The sequence below is a fragment of the Eupeodes corollae genome, chromosome 1 (assembly GCF_945859685.1).
Source record: "Eupeodes corollae chromosome 1, idEupCoro1.1, whole genome shotgun sequence".
Lineage (NCBI taxonomy): Eukaryota > Metazoa > Arthropoda > Insecta > Diptera > Syrphidae > Eupeodes > Eupeodes corollae.
In genome coordinates this window covers 32,366,559-32,388,542 of record NC_079147.1, presented here as the reverse complement: position 1 = coordinate 32,388,542, position 21,984 = coordinate 32,366,559, and the positions used below count along the sequence as shown (strand labels likewise).

At 27.7% G+C, this 21,984-nt stretch overlaps 1 protein-coding gene across 35 annotated transcripts in view; it reads right to left on the bottom strand.

Annotated features, from left to right (window-relative positions):
• Positions 1-21,984, bottom strand: part of LOC129954266 (calcium-activated potassium channel slowpoke) — a 241,096-nt gene that overhangs the window by 33,791 nt on the left and 185,321 nt on the right. For 12 of the 35 annotated variants that reach the window (XR_008782675.1, XR_008782677.1, XR_008782674.1 and 9 more), the window contains exons 14-18: positions 21,537-21,613; positions 13,074-13,124; positions 8,396-8,416; positions 1,368-1,442; positions 328-360 (exon numbers count right to left, since the gene is read on the bottom strand). Coding sequence is in view for 31 of the 35 variants with exons in the window: in XM_056068084.1 (XP_055924059.1) it covers positions 328-360; positions 1,368-1,442; positions 8,396-8,416; positions 13,074-13,124; positions 21,537-21,613 (257 nt within the window). In the remaining 4 variants the exon portion in view is untranslated. Of the gene's footprint in view, positions 1-327; positions 361-1,367; positions 1,443-8,395; positions 8,417-13,073; positions 13,125-15,016; positions 15,089-21,049; positions 21,086-21,536; positions 21,614-21,984 lie in introns of all 35 variants that reach the window. The other 23 variants (XM_056068096.1, XM_056068102.1, XM_056068103.1 and 20 more) reach the window with 8 other exon arrangements.

The window sequence follows — 21,984 nt, the reverse complement described above, 5'->3', positions numbered from 1 at the left end:
ATGATATTCGAGTCGAAAATCAGTTTTGTATCTTGTATTTCGATTATAGGAATCTTGAAACGTCGAGAAATGTCAAAATTTTCAATTCGACAAATCGAACAAATTACAACAACTTTCTGTGGGAAGTTAATAACATCCAAAATTGAAAGGGCTACATATTCCACAGAATTGTTTTGGTTATTATAGAATCAAACAGTATTTACAAAGTGTTTTAAATTATAGACAATATTTCATAAACATATTTAATAATTTAGACTTTTTAAGTTGGGGTTTTTATGACAAACTTTTTGAACTAAATAAATATATAAATACTGTTTTGATACTTACGACTCATATCTTCCCGATCTCTTGTAATGTCACCTGTAAAATACAAAAACTATTAAAATACCAAATATATAAAAATAAATTTAGTTTCTAAATGTTAATATTTTTCTCATTAATTGATTATTATCAAATGTAGACAGTACACAATTTGATTAGTATTATTATTATTATAGCAACAAACGATGAGCAATATACCAACAGTGAGAAAAAATTAATGAAGAAATGTGATGAATAAAAGAATAATAGTTATAATCAAATTAAAAATTATTTATATAGTTTTAAAAGCAACAAAACCATAAAAAGAAAATAAATAAATTAATACAAAAATTTAATTAAGTAATACACAAACAAATTAAATATACATAAATACACAGCACATGGAAATAATTTATTATTTTAATTTAATTTAATTTTTTTTGTAATAAATATGCAAATTAATTTACAACAATTTCAACATTTATTCTGAAGATCATATTCAGTTTGCAGAAAATAAAACGAAATTGTTATACAAATATAATAAAACATGCTTGAGATAATAATTATTGTTTTATATCTTTTTACCGAGTTCGAGTCTCTCTTTGAGATTTTTCTTTTTCTGGTTAAATTATGTTAAATTATAAATAATTGTGGTTTCGTAAGAAAATCATATGAGAAAATTAAGAGAGAAAATGAAAAGCAAAAAGCCAATACAGGATAAAATTATAATTGAAGCCGTGGCAACTAAGAAAACATTAAAAAATAAAATCAGAAGCCATTTTAAATTGCAAAATAAAAATTAAATAATACTAAAACTTAAATAAAAACTTAGCAAATAAAGAAAAAAACATATTTAAAAAATGAAATAAATATCTAATGTGGCATTTCGTTGTTGGGATTTTGCATTTTGAAATATAGGATTGCATTGCCATATTTTTGTTGTTTGTTTTAAAAAAACTTATGAATTTTTTTTACAATGGTAGACATCATTTTTTGCTTTTTTTTCGTTTTGTGTGTTTACATTTTTTTGTTTTTTGAATGATTTTATTAGTATTTTTTTTGTTTACCCGATGATGATCCACGCACATGCACCCTTTTGGGTAGTTCTGGAGGAGTAAATGTAGGTGCGGGATGATGGTCATCTGTAAAACATTTCACTTGATCAGAACCTCAAACCCACATTACGATTTTTAATTGAAAATAAAATCAAAAATTAAATCAATAAAACACAAACAATATTAGACTTGATATGTTTTCTTTTTTCGTCTTTTGGGATATTTTAAGGGAAGTGTTAATTGAAAATAAAAATAAATATGTAAATAGAAAAATAAAATTATAAATACAGTTGGATTATTTCATATTGAGAAAATCAATATATGTAATTAAAAATAATTTACAAATGTATGGACACAATTTTTGTGAAAGTTAAGATGAGGATAGTTGGCGCAGAAATATATTCTTCTTATTTTCTTTTGATATTTTGTTGGTTTGATTAAATCCTTGAATAATTTTTGAAATTGATCAAGCAGTTATTGCTTTGCTTTTGTATTGCTTCAATTCATTAAGAACATAAATGTTATTCGGTTTTAATTAAATTGAGTTTTTTTATTTGAAAAATCCCAACAAATAAGCCATTTTGAAATTTTCGAAACAAAAATAAATTATTTTATTAATTCCCAGAATTTTTAGTTTTTGTTTGTATTTTGAGGCTTACAATATTGAACTCTATGTTATAAGTTTAAAAGAACATAAATATAAATTTACCAAAGCAATATAGCAGTTCTAGTTTGTATAAAAAATATTTTACTATTAATTATTTTTAAACATTATTAAATAACAAATAAGCCACAAATAAGCAATAATTAAAATCTTTTATTGTAGATCATAAAATATTTTGCTAATATCCAACTTTGTATTAATATCAATTTCAAAGAATCAATCGATAATTATGTGGCATTGGATCTTTGTTTCGGGATTTCTAGACTTTTTTGAGTATTGTTTGATTTTAATTTTATTTTACTTTTTAAAAATTATATAATTTTGTTATTGGAGAAAATCAGCTGCTGAAACGGCGCGCGATATTACAATTTCCGTCAAATTGAAAACTTAAAAAAAAGAACCTGAGATATGACTTCCATTTAAATAGACTTCTTTTGTGCAATAAGCCAAATGGTAATTTTAAGGCCTTTGAAATGCATATAGTTAATATTAAGTTAATAATTAAAGTTTAGAGTCTAGTTGTTTCGAGATTTAAAAGCGAGTTTGGTAATAAAATAAAGCTTATGAGTTGTAGATTTATTACTGAAAAAAATACTTTAATTAATCAAATACTTTTCTTTTAGTTGATTTGTAAGTTTTTATTGATGAAAATCCTTTTCACAATTCAGAACAAAATCTTTGAACTTAAAATGTTCCATTGTCTTTGTGTTGCCACTTGTCAGTTCTTGTAACTTGAAATGCCGAATTTCAATCAGGAAATCCTGGATTAAAAACAGAAAATTTGCGTGCAATGACAGACATTTTTAATGAAAGCTATAACCAACCTGTCCAAAAATTCCAAATATTGGTTTAAATTATAAAAACCAATGATAGACTTAACTGGCCCCTTATGCTACTTTTTGAAGACATTTTTCGGACGTTAAATCCATTTTGGTCGTATTTTTTGTAGAATTATATTTTTTTCAACACTTAAAAAACAATATTTTGGTAAATATAATATAAATTTAAAGTCAATAGCTTTAATTTTCTTGAACATATGCCTACGAGTAATGGACCAGTTATAGCTTTCATTGAAATCAATCCGGAAAATGTTTGGAGTGGATATTCAACTATGAAATGTTTCCCTTTGATTAGAACGGACAATTTTATATTGATCGGTCGGAAACCACACACAGAATCTTTTTTTCAGAAAAAAACGTTGGCTGTGCATTTATTTTTAAATGTATTCTTTATTTTCTGGAAAGTAGTCTTATGTTTAACAGTGAAATAAATCGTTCTACTGATTTCTGTTACAATTTCACAGAATTTCAATGACAGTAACATTTGTTCGCTGTTTTTTATTAAGAAATGTTGTCCAATGACAGAAATTTTAAATGATCGCTATAAATAACCTGGTTTCAATGATGAAAACCAATGATAGCTATATTTGGCCCCTAAAAACCATTTTTACCTATTCTTAGGTTCTTATTTTCTTATAAAAATCATTCAATTGAATGTTTTTAAAAAATGTACCAAATTTTAGCAACAACGTTTTGTATAAAAATTAATAAATTTGAAATCAATACAATTATTTGGTCTGAAACAATTGGTCTCATGAAGTTTTAGTTCTTTGTTTCTTATTAAAAAAAGGCATTTTCAATTTTTATAAAAAAATAGCCATACCTTATAAATATATCGTAAAACATTGTTTTTCACATTCGCGATGTACCGCTAAAGAACGAACATCAGTACGATCGAAATTGGACTCCAGGGTAAGCTGATGATTAGTCCATGAGTTCGAGTATTAATGAAAGACTGTTTAAGAAGAGGAATGCAACTGGTTGCAAGATGGTAAAGTAAGTTACTATAGCATGTGGTTTTTTATTCCCTTTTGTAACGGCTTACACATTTTGCGGTTTCAAAAGTAAAGGGTTGGAATTCGACATCTGTCAAACTAAGTTGTTAAACCAATTTTAGTTTTCAGTTGAAAATCTGACATTTACGAAAACGCTTAACTATCGCACAACATTATACACATTTTTAAAACCTGCTACAAAATGGTGATTCTGCCACAGCCATATATCGTGCTCTAAGAGGAGATTATGGTGTATGTACATTATAGTCCAACTACGCAAGCAATTGGCAAAATTGTGAAGAAATTTGAAGATACTTAACTGGTTACAGATCTTGTAAGTTGTTAAACCATTTTTTGTCAGTTGAAAGTCTAACATTTTATGAATATAGATCGCTTAACTATCCCACAACACACACAAATTTATAAAACCAGGACATAATGGTGTATTTTCATTTGGATCTACACCTACATCTATATAAAGTCCAGCTCCCGTAACAACAGAAGCCAGCTGTTTATTAACAAAGTCGTAGATACGTCGAATGGGTTCTTGAACAACATTTCTCACTCAGTGGGTGTGTTGATAAACAAAATTGACGTTTTAGGGGTTCTGAGAATTATCAAGTAATTGAAAAGAGGCCATTAGATCCACAAAAAGTCAGTTTTTGGTACGCTCTTTGGTCCGAGGGTTTGATTGGACTTCTTCAAAATTGTCCATGGAACGACTGTTAACGTCAATGCGGAGCGTTATGGTCATATGATAACTGACCGAAACATTTCCTGGCCACGTAATTTCTCGTCGTGGGAATATCAACGGGCCACCAAGATCTTGCAATTTGAGCAAGCTTTTTTTGTGGGGCTAAGCAAAAGACCGTGTTTATGCAGTGAACCTTTAACCCTTGAGCACTTAAAAGCCAAAAATCGTCAAGTTATGTGTGAGATTACGTATAATAAGTGTCAAAAAATGATCGAAAAATACCTCAAAAGAATCTATGCTTGCAACAATTAGCGTGGTGATCATTTTACTGGGACAAAAATGTGATTGGAATAGATTATCCAGACAGGAGATCATTTATACAAATGAGGAAGAGAATCGTTCACAAAACGGAGCCCTGGGGAACCCCAGCATTTATATTGTAGGTTTTAGTCTTAAATCTGTCCAAAAAAACGTGTATTTAACGATCGTTAAACAATTCAAAAGAAAATTTCTAATCCAAAGAAGATGGTATTCGTCAATACCGATAGCAAGATTTTTGAATAAGGGAACAAGATATCAGGCTTTGTCAAGTGCATTTATCATACTTTCTCCAAGGCGATGTAAAGATTTGTTCTACTGTTTGGTGTACTTCACCAAGAGATAACCAGTGAACTTATTACTGGGAAAGCAGTACAATTATCAAGGAAGCTTCGATCTTCAAATTATTTTTTAAGCTGTTAATAAAATTAGATTTCTATGACCTTGAAGTAGGATTTTTTTTTTAGCGAACACTAAAAGGTATTTTATACCTTTAATATGCCAAAGAAACGGTGTGAGCATTATGAAAAGAGGGAAGGGTTGGTTAGGAGGTGTCGGTGTTCACTGATTTTAAATTTCTGAACATTGCAATGACAGGGAAAGGTAAAGCGTGTCAGGGCGTTCTACATTCGCGTAGTACGGCTAAAAAAGAATCTCTGTACTTCATAGTACGGCCGAAGTTCGAAGGGTAAACTGATGGGCGTTCTGGGCGGTTAAATTGTTTAGGGAGAGGAATTCAACTGGCTTTTTCACTTAGCATAGTCCGTTAAAATAACGGTACAAAAGGGTGAGGCAAGAAACCTTGCGTCGATGTTCAAGTGACGTAAATGAGTTGATGATATTTGTCACCAATCACTTTAAAAGCTCTTTTTCGAATACTGTCACAGAGGCTTAAATAAGTTACTGGAGCATCATCCCAGAGATGAGAGTTATGTTCAAATTTTGGACGTATATGTAGGTTTTGTAGATTGTAGCCAGATCAGACGGAGAGACAAATTTCTTGCAACGTCTCAAAAAAACCTAGACATTTTGTGGCATTTTTGGCAACATCGCGTATGTAATCTTCCACAAAAGGTGGTGCCGATGCACATTGCGAGGATGTCAAGATTTTCCGTTTCGTTGATACAGGTGCCACTGAAAGATAGTGGCAAAGAGGGTTTATCTCGTTTTAACGATACAAGAAAGCATTGTGTTTTCGAAGCGTCAAAGTCCACACATTTTTGTATTACCCATTGTACAATTATGTGTAGGTCGGAATTTAATGAGCTAATCATATTTTGCCGTGCAGTTCCACATCCGAAGAGGAGGGTTGTGAGCCTGCTATCGTCAGCGAAACAATATATTGGATTAGAAGCAGCAGACAGGAGATCATTTATAAAAATGAGGAAGAGGGTCGGAGATAAAACGGAGCCCTGGGGCACACCAGCATTTATTTTATGATTTTAGTTTTCTGAACTTTTGAATCAGATGATTTGTTTTAAGATTATACGAACTCTATATTGAAGTCTTAATCTGTAAATAAATAAACACGTACAGGCGGGGATTAAACCCAAGACCTCTGGCATGACAGTCCTACGCACTTACCATCCCTCCCCGGTGAAAATTAATATTAATTTAAGGAAATAGCAAAGGTGGATTGTAAGATACTTGGGCTTGACCCAATTTCTATTTTTTAATTAAATGTTTTAAGGCATATCTTGAGGTTATTATCTATTAAACAAAATTTATTTGAAGTCAATATCTCAGTCACTTCTTGAGTTATGGCTGACAACATATACAAATTGAATACAATTGAATAGTATTGAAACATTTGAAAACTTTGAAAGATGTCTTTAACTTATGGGAATAAATATGAAAAATTGATGTTTTCAAAACTCTTACACCAACATTTTATGAAAATATAATATTTATTTGATGAATTTGTTATTTTGTATCACTTAAAATTTGGTAAATTTTGAAAAAAAAAATGTAATTGCTCTAAGAATTTCTTATATATTTCAAAAGTCCCAACGAAATTTTCTCTGGCCAACTAACCTTTCTTACCGTTCGAAAAAACGTTCTAACTTTATCGAACAAAATTGATAAAAATCAATTTTAAAATATGATACAAAAATTTAACTAAAAACCAAAAATATTCAGGGAGGGATTTTTAATTTTTTTAAAGGAATATTCGATTAATACATGTTTGTATTTAAAAATAATTTATTAGTGGATATCAAAGCATGTTTTTGTTTTGTTTATACAATATTATTAAAAACAAATTTAACTTGCACATAGCCTTGTTGTTATAATATTCAAATATATATATATTTTTTTTATTTTGAAAGTCAAACTACTAATTTTATTTGAATACTAAACGAACTAAAAAAAAAAACATGCATTTCTACAAACTTGCCCTAAGATATCTCATACCGTGCAAATTTGTAACTACTTTATAGATAATGTTTTTAATATTTAAGTTTATGCACAAATGCTCTACAAAAAGATCTACTGTTCATTAGAATATTTGAGGAAAATTAAAACAAGACACTAATTTAAGCGAGAAAAGATGTTTTTTAAGTTAGTTTTTCTAATTGAGTGCAAGATTGAGTTTTAGAAGCGTGTATTTTTGTGTGTTTTTTTTTATTTTTATTTTGCTGCAGTTTTGTTTAATTTATATAAGAAAAATAGAAGAAAAGGATTGTTTTTCTGTGGTAGCATGAATAACTATAATAAATATATTGTTTTCATTTTCTACATCAAAAAAAAGCATTCAAAAACGAATGTCTTTGCTTTTGAGTATAATTTAAATTTTTTTATTTTTTAATCTTTTATTTATTGTTTTTGTTTTTTCGTTATTAGCAGAAACTTAGCGCATCCTTATAAAATGTTTTGAACTACTAACATCTATTTAAAAAATAAACTTGTAAGATTCCAAAACTTCTACATTTTTTTTTGTTTTTCTATAGTGTTTCAGATTTGCTTGTTGATTTCATTTTTCTCCAATATTAAGGTTTTAGGTTTTAACATTAAATATGTTTTGCAACGTGAATTGATTATATACGCATTTTTGTGATTTTGTGACAGTGCGTTGCAATTGGTCTTTGTTCATTTTGTCATAAATATATGGTTTCAAATTTATCGATATCATTTAAATTTGATCGCAGTGAAATGTGTTTGAATTTAATAATTTCATTATTTTTTTTATTTTTATTTAAATAATAAAAAAAACATCAACTTAATGAAATATTTTGGGTATTTATTGTTGAGCATTCATATAAACAATATAATATAAATGTTGAATTTTTCTGAATACCCATAATATTGTTTTTATATATTGTTTTTTTTTTTTTATTCCACTATAATAATATATTCTAACAACAAAACTAAGAAAAAAAATAAAAATTGTAAGAAAATATAAAACCAACTAAATATTAAATCTTTATCTTTTTTTTAAATATGTTTTTTTTTGTTACATTTATATTTTATTATAATAAATATAAGAAATTAAAAAAAAATAAAACTTGAAAACGTCATTTCTGATAACTTACTTGTCAGAGAGTATTCATCATCTATGTGTTCCATTTTATGGGGTTTTTAAAATTGTTGTTTTTACAATATTTTTATACATATGTTTAGGAATGGTAATGTGCGGAATATTTCCATTATTAATTATATTTATATATAAAATTGTTTTTTTTTTTATATATATTTTTTGTGTTGGGGACAAAAATAGTAAGTTTGTTGTGAATGGGGTTGAAAAAAAGAAAAATTTTGTTTAATATAAATTGGTATAGGAAAGTTTTGTATTTTAATGTAAAGTTTAATTTAGTTTGTTTTTATAATGCAATTAATATCCAATGAGTGTGAAAAAGAAAATTATATAAATGTTGTGTTATTTTTTCTCTTATGAAATACATGTTTTCTTTTTCTAAAAACAAAAAAGAATTAGTTATGTGAATTAAATAAAAAAAATTAAATAATAAGTTTATTAAATGACACTTTCAAATTGTATACACAACACTCATTCCCAAGAAATCTAATTTTACATAAATATACGACATTATTAAATTCTTACAAAATAATTGTTTTTTTTTTGAAAAATTAACTACTTCAAGATAAATATGTATAATATAAGAAATATTTTATTTTACAAACGAGACATTTGTTTTTTTTGTTTTGGTCACTAGAAAGTAATTCCTACCAAGAAAATAAAAATAGTGAGAATTGTAAAACAAAATAAAAAATGAACATCTAAGTTAAATGAAAAAATGAAATTACCTAAAAATGAAAAAGTGGTATTAAATATTTATTTTTTATTTGTAAATATGAAATTCGAGGTTCTATATTTTGAATGTGGTAGTTTAAAAATATCATGTAGTTTTTTTTCGTCTTTTAAGGGGTGAATGAATTGTTTTTACTAACTAATACTTTGAAGTAAAAATACGAAAAGGTTAAGTACGACTTTTAAATTTTATAATTTGGGAAAATAAAATTATGTACTTTATTTCATATTTCAGTTACAGAATTTTCCTCTCATTATTCCACTAATGACAACAAACCTAAAATTCCTCTTACTTCATCTTCTAAAAACATAAATCCTGTACCTCAAAGATCAAACTTACATAAAGCAAGATAATATTTCATCTATCCCCAATGCAAGTCAGGACTTACATTTAGTTATGATCCCTCAGAATAATTTGGAAGTTAATTCAGACAATAGAATAAGTATATTTTTTAGAATCTCTAAGTTAAGTTTCAGATTCGGGTTTAGAAACTATTATTACGGTCAACGTGAATATTCACTTAGTTCCTAGATCTTTAGAATCAGTGACCAAATCCATATTTATTTCACGGTTACTACCAGAAATTGAACCAATCCTTGAGGGAATTTTTAACAGGTATTTATATCTGGTCCATATTCCCTCGGCATGGAGAGAAGTAAAGGGTGTTTTTATACTCAAAGAAGGAAAATGCTCATAAGTCAACAATATAGATCTATTCATTTTTAAGACTCGGGAAAGATTGGTTGATATCCATTTAAGGGAAAGTGTTAATACAAGACTTCTGTCCACGTCTCAAAATGCCTATCGTAAAATTCTAACTGATATGGATACCGAGGGGTTTAGAGTGATTATATATGCGGATGTCGTCGCTATAGTGATTTTAGGAAAGCGTCTTAACACCCTACACGAACTGGATGGGCTGGATGTTAGCCCACACAAAACCGAATTAGTCCTATTTTCGAGGAAATACAAAATTTCATATGTATGTTAAGCCTCCCTAAATAAAACCAATCCAATTAAAGTTCTCAGACGAGGCGAATTACCTGCGTCTTGTTTAAGAAAAAAAACTTAATTTAAATCGCAATAAAAAAGAAATAGTCAAAAAAGCTACGGTAGCTTTCTTTTCTTGCAAAAAAGCTATTGGGACTTAAAACCCCGAATTATGTGTTGGTTATGCACATCGGTAATCAGACCGTATTATTATAGTGTATTGCTTTAAAGCTATAAACCGTGACAAACTAAATAAAGTAAAACGTTCAGCAAATTGACAGAAACGATCAGATTTCTTTAACTTCCAGATCTTTCTGCGAGCATAGTTCATTCCTGGAAGACGAGTCAGTCAGCGCCGGATTGATCGTAGGGCGGAAGCCCAGAGGCCTCCACAAACGAGGGCCCCCACAATAGAGACTTCGAAAAGGTTTTGTTTCAAATTCCAACTAGTAAACGTATGTATGTATGTATCACCCAAGTAAAAATACAAAGTATTTGCCTTCATCTCAGTAATTGACCAGCTATCCGTTTCTCTTACTGAAGATTACATGCCATGAAGCTGTACGTTCGAGATTTAGATTCCAGAATTACATCGAGAAGATGTATGCTGAAAATTCGTATCCGGATGATTTAGAGCCTAGTCTTAGTAATGAGTTGGTTTAATTTGTGTCTTTGATTGACTCATACAAAATGAAAAAGGACTATGGAACAGATCAATCGCCAGAACTATTTTACTACCAAATTCTCGAAAATCAAAATTTCAGAGATACATTTCTAAACCTCGAAATCGCATTAAGAATGTATTTGGGTTTGATGGTAACAAATTGCACTGGAGTGCGCTCATTTTCAAAAATGAAAATTATAAAAAATGCTTCGAACAACGATGGAACAAAACCGTCTATCGAAGCTCTCTCTCCTGAGCATTGAAAACTATGTACTCCGAGAACTGGATTTCAACGAAACCATCAACGATTGTTCGGTGAAAAAGCTCAAAAATGTCCGTTCTATTTATATGTGTTTCTTCAATACTAAGGGAATCTACTTGGTTTCACAAGAAATTATTTATTGAAAAACTCGAGTGAAAAATTTTTTTATTTTGAAATTAATTTGTGGCGAGGGGACCTCCGCTCCTTTATTGCCCCGAAGCCTCTGGACCTCTAAATCCGGCCCTGCTTCATAGCTATTAGAAATATTTTTTGTACTACTCCTATAATATCCACTTTAATTTGACAATTAAAATTATTTGCTATCAAATATCGATGCAGTCAAAAGATTTATTTGTTTTAAATTTCTACATTCCTCCAAAAAGTCCAACCTTGGCATTTGGTGAACTCTTTCTTGCTCTTGATCATATCATGTCGATATCACTGGTTTGGATAGCAATATACTCTTTTCTTACGTGACGTTTTAACCTCCCATACATTAACTGGGTTACATCAGAAGACGAGTCGTATTTTGAAGATAGATAAATATCATCCTCCACTTGACGTTTTTCTTGACTTCGAAGGTTGTTTAAAAAATAGTAGTTCGCATGACTATTTATATTCTATTGACTTCTGGAAACCTTTTTTTTCAGCAACTTTCTGATCATCTATCTACTAGTGGTATTTTAAATGACCTTGACGTTGCATTTTTATACTTTAACAAAGTATTGGTATCCTGCATAAAAGACATCGTTCTTTTTAAAATATTCAAATATTAAAGTTTTTGTTATCCATGGTATACGATCGAAACAAGAGAAACAAGGCTTGGAAAACTCTTATAAAAAGTTGTCAGCCATGAAGAATATTCTAGAAGGCGTTTATTACACCAGTTTTAAAAAAGGGTGACAAGTCTGGCATTAGTAATTACCAAACAATATCTAAACTGTCCTGTATTCTCAACTTTTTTCAAAGATGTTATTTTTTTAATCTTATGAAAGTTTTTGCCAAAAATGCCTATTTTTTAGTTGGCTGAAATTCGAACACAAATAATATTTAATAATATATTTATAAACAACAGTCTGACGATTTATGAAAGATTTAAAACTTTAAATATTTTTCTATTTAGAAATGTTTGCGCCTCCAGAAGCGTAGCTTCACATTCAATTTTTGTTTAAATAAGTAAAAACTGAGTTAAGACCGTTTTTGATAGGGATAAAATTAAATCTTATTTAGATCGTTTATAAATCTTATGGTTATTTTGTATATTTTTAAACTGTTAGTATTAGAATGTAACGCTTATTTCTTTTAATTGTTTGATTCTATTTTTGACGAAAAATAAAAATTTAAAATAATTTAAACTCGAAAACCTAACCCTATAAATAAAGTTTTTGGTCCCTAGGATATGTACAAAAAATAAAAATAAAATTTTCCATAAAGTCAAACCGAATAAAATACATATAAATATAAAATTAAATTAGTTATGATTTATAAGAAAACATAAATAAAAAATATCAAATCGTTTGTACTAATAAAACACATAAATACATAAGAATTATAAAAAAACTTTTATATAGAAAAATATATTTAAAATACAATATACAAAAAAACATCTACAAAAAAGTAAGTAATATGAATAATAGAATGACAGATGAGAAATATTATTAATTATTTATTATTACAGATCATCAGACGGACAGAAGGACATTTTGAGAATTCAACCACTCCACAATATCACGTACACACCAAAATGAAATTATTTTTTAATAATAATATAAGACAAATATAATATGAATGAAAAATTAAATTAAAAAAGATTTTTTGAAGAATGAAAAATATAAAATTATGAATTAATGAAATTTAGAATAGACACCAGTGATTTTTTTTAAATATTTATATGAATAAACTACAAAAACTTATGAAATCATTCGAATTTATTAAAAACAAAAATGAAATAAAATTTTGTTAAATTTAAATTTTTATCAGATTTTTTTTTTGTTTAATTTTTGAAATTATGATTTTTGTATACGTACTTGCACGTCCTACCATTTGTACGGCACGGACGCCTTTCCTGAAGGTAGCCACTGTGGTCATATAGAAACAAATTTATAGGATTGTGAAAAAGGTAAATGAGGATTATGGCAAAATTATAATAAACATAAAAGACTTAAAATGAAAATAGTGAAATAAGGGAGTTTTCTTTAAAAATAATTATACTAAAACTAATTTAATTTAATAAAAATATATATAATATATATTCTTTTTGTTTCAAATATTTTAAGATATGTAAACAAAAAATTTCTAACGACTTTTATTCTTTTTTTTATAAAATATTATTGTTAAATATTTTTATTTGTTATTTCATTTTGTGTGCTAAATACATTTTTGATTGTTTTTTGTTTGTTTAAGATTCTGCTAATATATTATGTAGTATTTAAATCGGTCGTAGAACCTACCTAGTTTGGATATTTTTATTTATTTATTTAATATAATTATATATACAATTAATATTATTTTACCAAAAATTCTAAGTGTATAATTTCACTGCATACCCTGGGTCAAAAATTCACAGCAAATATATATATATTTTTAAAATATGGATCAACTAATCTATGTCGGTTGATTAATAATTATTTAACAAAGCCACACAAACTCCAAAACTTGTATTTTGTTCATATTTATTAATATGTTTTGTGTAGTAATTCATAAGACAACACTTTTGGGATCCGAAGATAGGCGCCTTATAAATATAATTAATAGTTTTACTCTTGTTTATTGTGCTCACACTTTTCTTATAAAATTAATTAATAAACACACAATGTCAAGGATGAATACTGTCAAAATATGATATCAATCAATTGAAAAAAATATGTTAATTTTTCTCAATACAGTTTTCATCCTTTCAATTGAAAATCATTCATATTACTTAAGTGCATTTTAATTTTTACTATAAAACAGCATTTTTGTAATTAAAGCATAGCGCAAGTTTTATGAAGCATTTTATTTTTCAAAGTGAAGCTTTTACCTAAGTATAGATGTATTTAATTAGCATGTTAAGTATAAGTATATTCAAATAATTCGAATTAGATGAACTTTTGTGTCCCATTTCAAAATCCTATTTTTAAATTTTGTTTTGCAGTACAAAAACCAAACCAAACATGAGGAGTAAAAATCAAAAATTCAATTGAAAAATTAGAAAACAAAATTTTTTTGTAAATGTAAGATCTCATAAAATTATTAATTTCTTTGCTTCGATGATAAATTAAAAGAGAAAAAAAACAAAAATTTAGATCAATGCAAAAAATAAACAAAATTTATTGCGTTTCAAAACGATTGTTTTTAATTATAAACATTATAATGATTAAAATCAGTTTTTACAAAAGCTTGCATTAGAAATGGTTTCGAAAAAAAGTAAATATTTATAAATATTTAAAATAGAAGGCATTAGCAAAAAAATTAAAAACGTAGTTACACAAAAATGTTTTGTCTTTGTTTAAAATTTGTTTTTAGCAAACTGTTATGAAATCGTTTGTTGAATAATTTCAAAAATTTTAATTTTTCATCTGTGGAGTTGTTTTTGTTGGAAATGAAAAAAAAATAATCAAATTAATAATTTTGGTATATTTCAATTAGGAATAAAATTTTGATTTAGTTAAGTGCGATTAATTTTTGTTAAAAACAAAAAAGAATTAGTTTTTTTTTATTTAAAATTTTGGTTTTTCATTATAAAGTTTATTTTGAAGAAACGAAAAAAAACATTAAGAAATTAATATTAAATGAGATTTGCGAAATTATGATTATATACGATTAAGTACATAGCATATGAAAATGCTACATAAAATCACTGATAAATAAAAGGAAGTCCATTTTATAAACGGCTATAGTTATTTTAGCACATTGTTTATATGAACAATATTAGACAAAAACCAAAAAAATCAAAAGGAAAATGTATGAATTTTGCAAAATATATTCGTACCATCAATTTGATTAATGGCTGAGTTAAGACCTTGATTAACCATTCCAGTCTGCATCATAATCATGCCCACATCTGAAAATCGCACAATTAAATTCATAGAAAGAAGAAACGAAAAAACAAAACCAAACGTAAATTAAAATAGAATAAAACGAAAAATAATCAAAACACAAAACATCCTTTTTTTGTTGTTTTATTGTTGAATATTTTTAACTTTGTACATTTGGAAAATCCTTTGAATGAGAATTTTATGATTTTTTCGTATTTTTCAAATCAAAGCAGTTAATTTTTGCAAATGTTTTCAGGTTTGTATGTACAAAAGCTTTTGTTGAAAACAAAGCTTACGTGATGATGAATGTTTTATGTTGTATTTTTAATTTATAAATATATTGCGTTGGGATTGTTCAGAACCCGATTCAAAGCTCTTTGCTTGTAGCGTTTTGCAAAAATGTTTGCGTCCTGTGATTTAAGTTATATACAAATATTGCCAATTAATAACTCTAAAAGCTCGTAATCTGGTCTTGTGCCTTTGGTAGATGGTTATAGTTGCCTAGGACGCGCGCTGTACCTGCATACACTTCGTGTCTCATGAAGAGGGACAAGTTTTTTTCATTTTTATCTGACCATATTTTTCATACCCTTAGGTTTTTTGAAAAATCATAAATGTGGAATGAATAAGCTATGTTTAAAATAATTTAGGAAAACCCAAATGTTGAATGAATGAGGTATGTATTAATTTTATATTGCAAGTAAAATGTTTGTATTAAGTTGACAAATACAAGTTTTTTGGCGGACAAGATCTTTATTTAGTTATTAGCGTTTTTTAATCAGAGAAAAAAAGCTCGGAAGAATCAAGAAATACTGGTAGATGTAGAAGAAGGTCTAAACAAGGATTAAATAGGCCAAATTCTACCTTACCGGGTTCTCGGAAAAACCGTCCGTTTTATAACCAGACATTAGAAGAAGTTCAAATATTGTGTACAACTACCTCAGGGACCCAGAGAGGTATAGAAAAAACCATAATGGAAGAGTCAAGAAAGCTACGTCATTTCAGGAAAGACGGGTGATGGTCAAAGCTGCTTTATAAGATCAAGGTTTTCCATTAGTAAGTTCAAGGCAGATGCTTGGGTAAATGCTGGTAGATGGACTTTTGCTAGGATGATACAGAAGGCAGACCATATACGACACCAACAAGTAAAGAAAACACCACTATTGAATGCTGCAAACCGTCATCTTTTCCGAAAGAAACAAATTATTTGGACGGACCTGATGGATATAGCTACTATTTCTATGATTTGAGAAAAGAATAAATCTATCTCGAAAAACTGGAAAGGAGGCGGTGTAATGGGTAGAAACAATCACCTTTTACGGGACCGTGGAGCTGGATTTTCAAAGCTCTAAAAAAGAAAAGTCTACGGAAGAGAACGGCAATACAAAAAATCTGTCTTGGGTTCGATCCCTTGTCATTTAAAGTTTTTTCTCGCGTACTGCCTCTTGCGAGGAATTGACAAGTTATCCAAGTATGATTCTTGCCATGAAAAGTGCTAAACTGTAGGTCCCCTCCATTCCTGACAACAATACCCGCACACAGTAATAATTAAGAGTTGTAACTTACTAGGGCCTAGTTCCCAACGGACTTTTGCGCCATCCAATTCATTTATTTATTAATATGAAAAATGGAACACATTATTGAAGCCATAAAATGGTCCTGGGCGAAAATTTCGCTCAAATATCTGACAGCACTTTATAAATCCATACACCACAGGTTACTTAAAGTAATTCAGAAATCAGGAGGGAGCACACATTACTAACAACTATTTTAATCCATTCAATAAAACCAATATCTGCATAAACTATAAGATTTGTTGTTATTTTCTTTAATTTAAAGGGTTTTTCACGCAAATTTAGATTAAGAGGTATGTATATTTTATGGCCTTCTTATGAAAAACCGCCATAAAACTTGTGTATATCAACTTAATCCATACATTTCTATAACAAAATAAAATTAATACATACTTTAGTCATTCCACATTTGGGTTTTTTTCAAAAAAAAACTTAAGGATTTAAAAAATATCGTCAAAAAACAAACGATAAAAGCTTGTCCCTATTCATGTGACACGATGTGTATTTATTGCAATCAGCAAATTGGCCTTAAGTGCAATGCCAGATTCATTGCTTGAAATAATAAATGAGTATATTTTATTTATTTTTTATTAAAATGCATGTTTTTGTAGTCGAATTGTCACAAGATTAAAAACGAAGGAATCCTTATAGTTTGTTTAATAATGTAATTTTCTGACGTATTATCCACATTACTATTTCGTAGTATTGCAAATTTTTCTTTTCATTTCACCACAATGTATTTGCCTCCATCTTACATACATTTTGTCTCGGTTGTCTTAACGCAAACTAGGGTTTTGTCCCTGTCGAATTTGCGTTTGGTAGCCCTTTCACAAACATTAATTGAATGGTTATTTTCATGTAATTGTCATTGTCATTGTCATTGTCATTGTCATTGTCATTGTCATTGTCATTGTCATTGTCATTGTCATTGTCATTGTCATTGTCATTGTCATTGTCATTGTCATTGTCATTGTCATTGTCATTGTCATTGTCATTGTCATTGTCATTGTCATTGTCATTGTCATTGTCATTGTCATTGTCATTGTCATTGTCATTGTCATTGTCATTGTCATTGTCATTGTCATTGTCATTGTCATTGTCATTGTCATTGTCATTGTCATTGTCATTGTCATTGTCATTGTCATTGTCATTGTCATTGTCATTGTCATTGTCATTGTCATTGTCATTGTCATTGTCATTGTCATTGTCATTGTCATTGTCATTGTCATTGTCATTGTCATTGTCATTGTCATTGTCATTGTCATTGTCATTGTCATTGTCATTGTCATTGTCATTGTCATTGTCATTGTCATTGTCATTGTCATTGTCATTGTCATTGTCATTGTCATTGTCATTGTCATTGTCATTGTCATTGTCATTGTCATTGTCATTGTCATTGTCATTGTCATTGTCATTGTCATTGTCATTGTCATTGTCATTGTCATTGTCATTGTCATTGTCATTGTCATTGTCATTGTCATTGTCATTGTCATTGTCATTGTCATTGTCATTGTCATTGTCATTGTCATTGTCATTGTCATTGTCATTGTCATTGTCATTGTCATTGTCATTGTCATTGTCATTGTCATTGTCATTGTCATTGTCATTGTCATTGTCATTGTCATTGTCATTGTCATTGTCATTGTCATTGTCATTGTCATTGTCATTGTCATTGTCATTGTCATTGTCATTGTCATTGTCATTGTCATTGTCATTGTCATTGTCATTGTCATTGTCATTGTCATTGTCATTGTCATTGTCATTGTCATTGTCATTGTCATTGTCATTGTCATTGTCATTGTCATTGTCATTGTCATTGTCATTGTCATTGTCATTGTCATTGTCATTGTCATTGTCATTGTCATTGTCATTGTCATTGTCATTGTCATTGTCATTGTCATTGTCATTGTCATTGTCATTGTCATTGTCATTGTCATTGTCATTGTCATTGTCATTGTCATTGTCATTGTCATTGTCATTGTCATTGTCATTGTCATTGTCATTGTCATTGTCATTGTCATTGTCATTGTCATTGTCATTGTCATTGTCATTGTCATTGTCATTGTCATTGTCATTGTCATTGTCATTGTCATTGTCATTGTCATTGTCATTGTCATTGTCATTGTCATTGTCATTGTCATTGTCATTGTCATTGTCATTGTCATTGTCATTGTCATTGTCATTGTCATTGTCATTGTCATTGTCATTGTCATTGTCATTGTCATTGTCATTGTCATTGTCATTGTCATTGTCATTGTCATTGTCATTGTCATTGTCATTGTCATTGTCATTGTCATTGTCATTGTCATTGTCATTGTCATTGTCATTGTCATTGTCATTGTCATTGTTATTTTTAGTTTTTAATTAAGGGGTTATCACTCGTTGATCGTTTGATTTCTCTATTAAATATTGATTTGATATTGAATTAAACTTTTATGATGATGATTTTATGAACCACACAGCAAAAGCTTAAATTGGAAAAAACACAGCTTAAAATTATTGTTTTTATATTTTTTTTTTCATCGTATTGGAACAAAAATTATTTACAAAAACCGAAGTAAATCTTACAAAAAAACACCCAGGGTATATCAGTAGTATAGTGCACCTAACAAAAATGCAAACACATATTTTATCCTCAATATTTAGTTTCAAAACTTCATTTAAAAAAAATCTACTCTAATTTTGTTTTTCTTTAACTGCTGCTAAATACACAATAAATATTTTTTTAAATATATTACATAAACTCCTTTTCATGTTGCAACAAATAAATCCTAAGAAAAATGTGATGGGTTATAATATAAATTATTATAACAGCTTATTAACTTTATTACATTTTGGTGCACTTCATGCACTTATCATAAATAATTTAAGGTGCAACAAAAATCATTTATAAATTTTGTCGAATATTACTCATAATATATATATATTAATGTATATTGTCAGGCAAATATTTTAAATTTTGTTTTTGTCTCTCAATAAATTATTATTATTATTGTGAATAATTTGTATCTAAATTTTTCTAAAGGAAGATCTACAGTGGACCATTTAATATTTATTTTATTTTTGCTTATAATTCCACTCTCTTTTTATTTTTTTGTTTTTAAATTAAGTTGGAAAGTGGTGCGCACTTTTTTACTCAAAAAATAAAATTTAAAAAATATGTTTATCAACAATAATGGAAGAAAATGAAACTAAAAACAAAAACCGAAAAAATATGTATTTGATGGTTTTTGGTCATAGTAACTTCATTTTGAAAAATTAAAGACAGTTTATTTTATTTTTGTTGAAATTGAGAGATAAGTTTATGTTTAAAAAAAAGTCTGCAGGCTTTCAATGAAACAATTTAAAAAAAAAGAAAAATTATAAAACAATCTCTCATATTACAGTTAGGGGAAAAGTTCAAAGCATATTTCTGTGTTTTTATTTTTATTGCGAAATTGGATTTTCTTAGAGAAAAGAAAAATTATAAATATACATAGGTTATATAAACAAATATAAAATGTGAAATTAAATGTATAGATCATTCGAAAATATTTAGAACTAAATTTAAGTGTTTATTTTATATTTATTAAAAAATATATGTATTTATTTAAAAATATATATCACTTCAAGAAAAAGGGGTTTGAGATTTGTATTTATTAAAGTTGTTATGGGATGCAAATATTCGCACAAACATATATACAAATTGAAAATAAGCCTTTAGGTATATATTATTTATTTAATATAAAAGAAAAACCAACAAATCTATGTTTTCTTCTTTTTTTTTGTTTAATATTTTTTGAGCTGATGTAAAGGTTTCCAAAGAAAAACAAATTAAGAAAATGGTGAAATAGGAAAGTATTATTTTTTGTTTTCAAGGGTGGAAATATTTTAAGGTAGGAATTTAACAATTTAATCAATATTCTGGATGGATTAAAAATTGAAAAGAAAATCAATTAAGTGTTTTAATATATTTTTAAAAAATGTTTTCTACTTTTTAACAAAAATGTGTTTTTATTTATATTTGAACAAAAATAACCAACACAACAAATTCGATATGTAACTAAGGAAATTTATTTACAGAATGTTTTCTTAAAACGTTTATCTGAAAAATACAATATTGGAAGAAAATACTACAGAAACGAAATTAATGTTCTTTTTAAAAATATATTAATCACTTGGGGGATTTAAGAAATAAATCAAATAAATAATCCAATTTGATTGTTCTAATGCAACTAAATGTCAAAAATTAAAAATTTTAAGTAGTAAAAAAAGAATTTTTAACCTTTTTTATTTGATTTTTGTTTGTTTGTTTGTTTTTTTTTTTCGGGGGACAATAGGGGAACAAAACTCAAACAGAAAACAAAACTTTGAAAATGTTAAGTTTTTAATTTTGTTTATAGTTTTTATTTTTTCATTTTGTATTTGCTTTACCTAAGTCACCAAATTTGTTCCTTGGTTGTACTGTCACTGTTTTGAGAAATATTTGTTCATATTTTTTTAGTTTTTTTTTGTTTTCATTTCATTTGATTTTTATTTTTGTATTTTTTTTTAGAAGAATGATGCACCAACGCGTCATTTTTGAATTAAGAAGAAAATAATAACATTATGGATTATAATTTGTTGTAATAAAATAAAATATAGTAATATTTTTTTTTTGTATTTAAGTATAAAAATATATATGACCTGACTCCTAAATCTCTTAATATTTAGTTTTTTTTTTAAGTTGTTTACACTATCGATAAATAAATATTTTATTTTTTTACCATTAAAAATGTCTTTCTTTTTATTTTTGATAAAATAAATTTCTAATATGTGAAATATTTTTTTTTTTTTAAATTATATAAAAATATTTATAAAAGACAAGTTATAAAAATTATAATCAAAATAAAAATAGTTTTAAAGTACTAAGGATACTTACAGTTTTTACATTTACACTTTTTAATTAGGGTTTCGTCTTTTATGTCTTCGTGACAAGCTTTACAGTAAAACCAAGCTCTGTAGAAAAAGTAAAAACATTTCGTTTAATTATTTTATAAAAACGGTATTCAACAAAATTATTTGATGGTTTTTTAAAAAACTTCGTATCCACTATAAATAAAAAAAGACTATGCTACTTAAGCTTCTAAAAGACGGTTCACGTAAACGGTCAAAGCGTTGACTCTCTGACGTAACGTGATGATGAGCATATTGACGCTCACGTTGATACACATATTTGAGTCAACTCGTTGAATCTTTTCTGTGACCGTGCAATGCATGAGTCAATGCTATTGGGACACAAAAGACTCCTTTTTAAAACGTGTGTCCAAACATTGACAGAGCAGAATTTTGTGCTAAATCAAGGCATATTTATAATGTTATCCTGACAG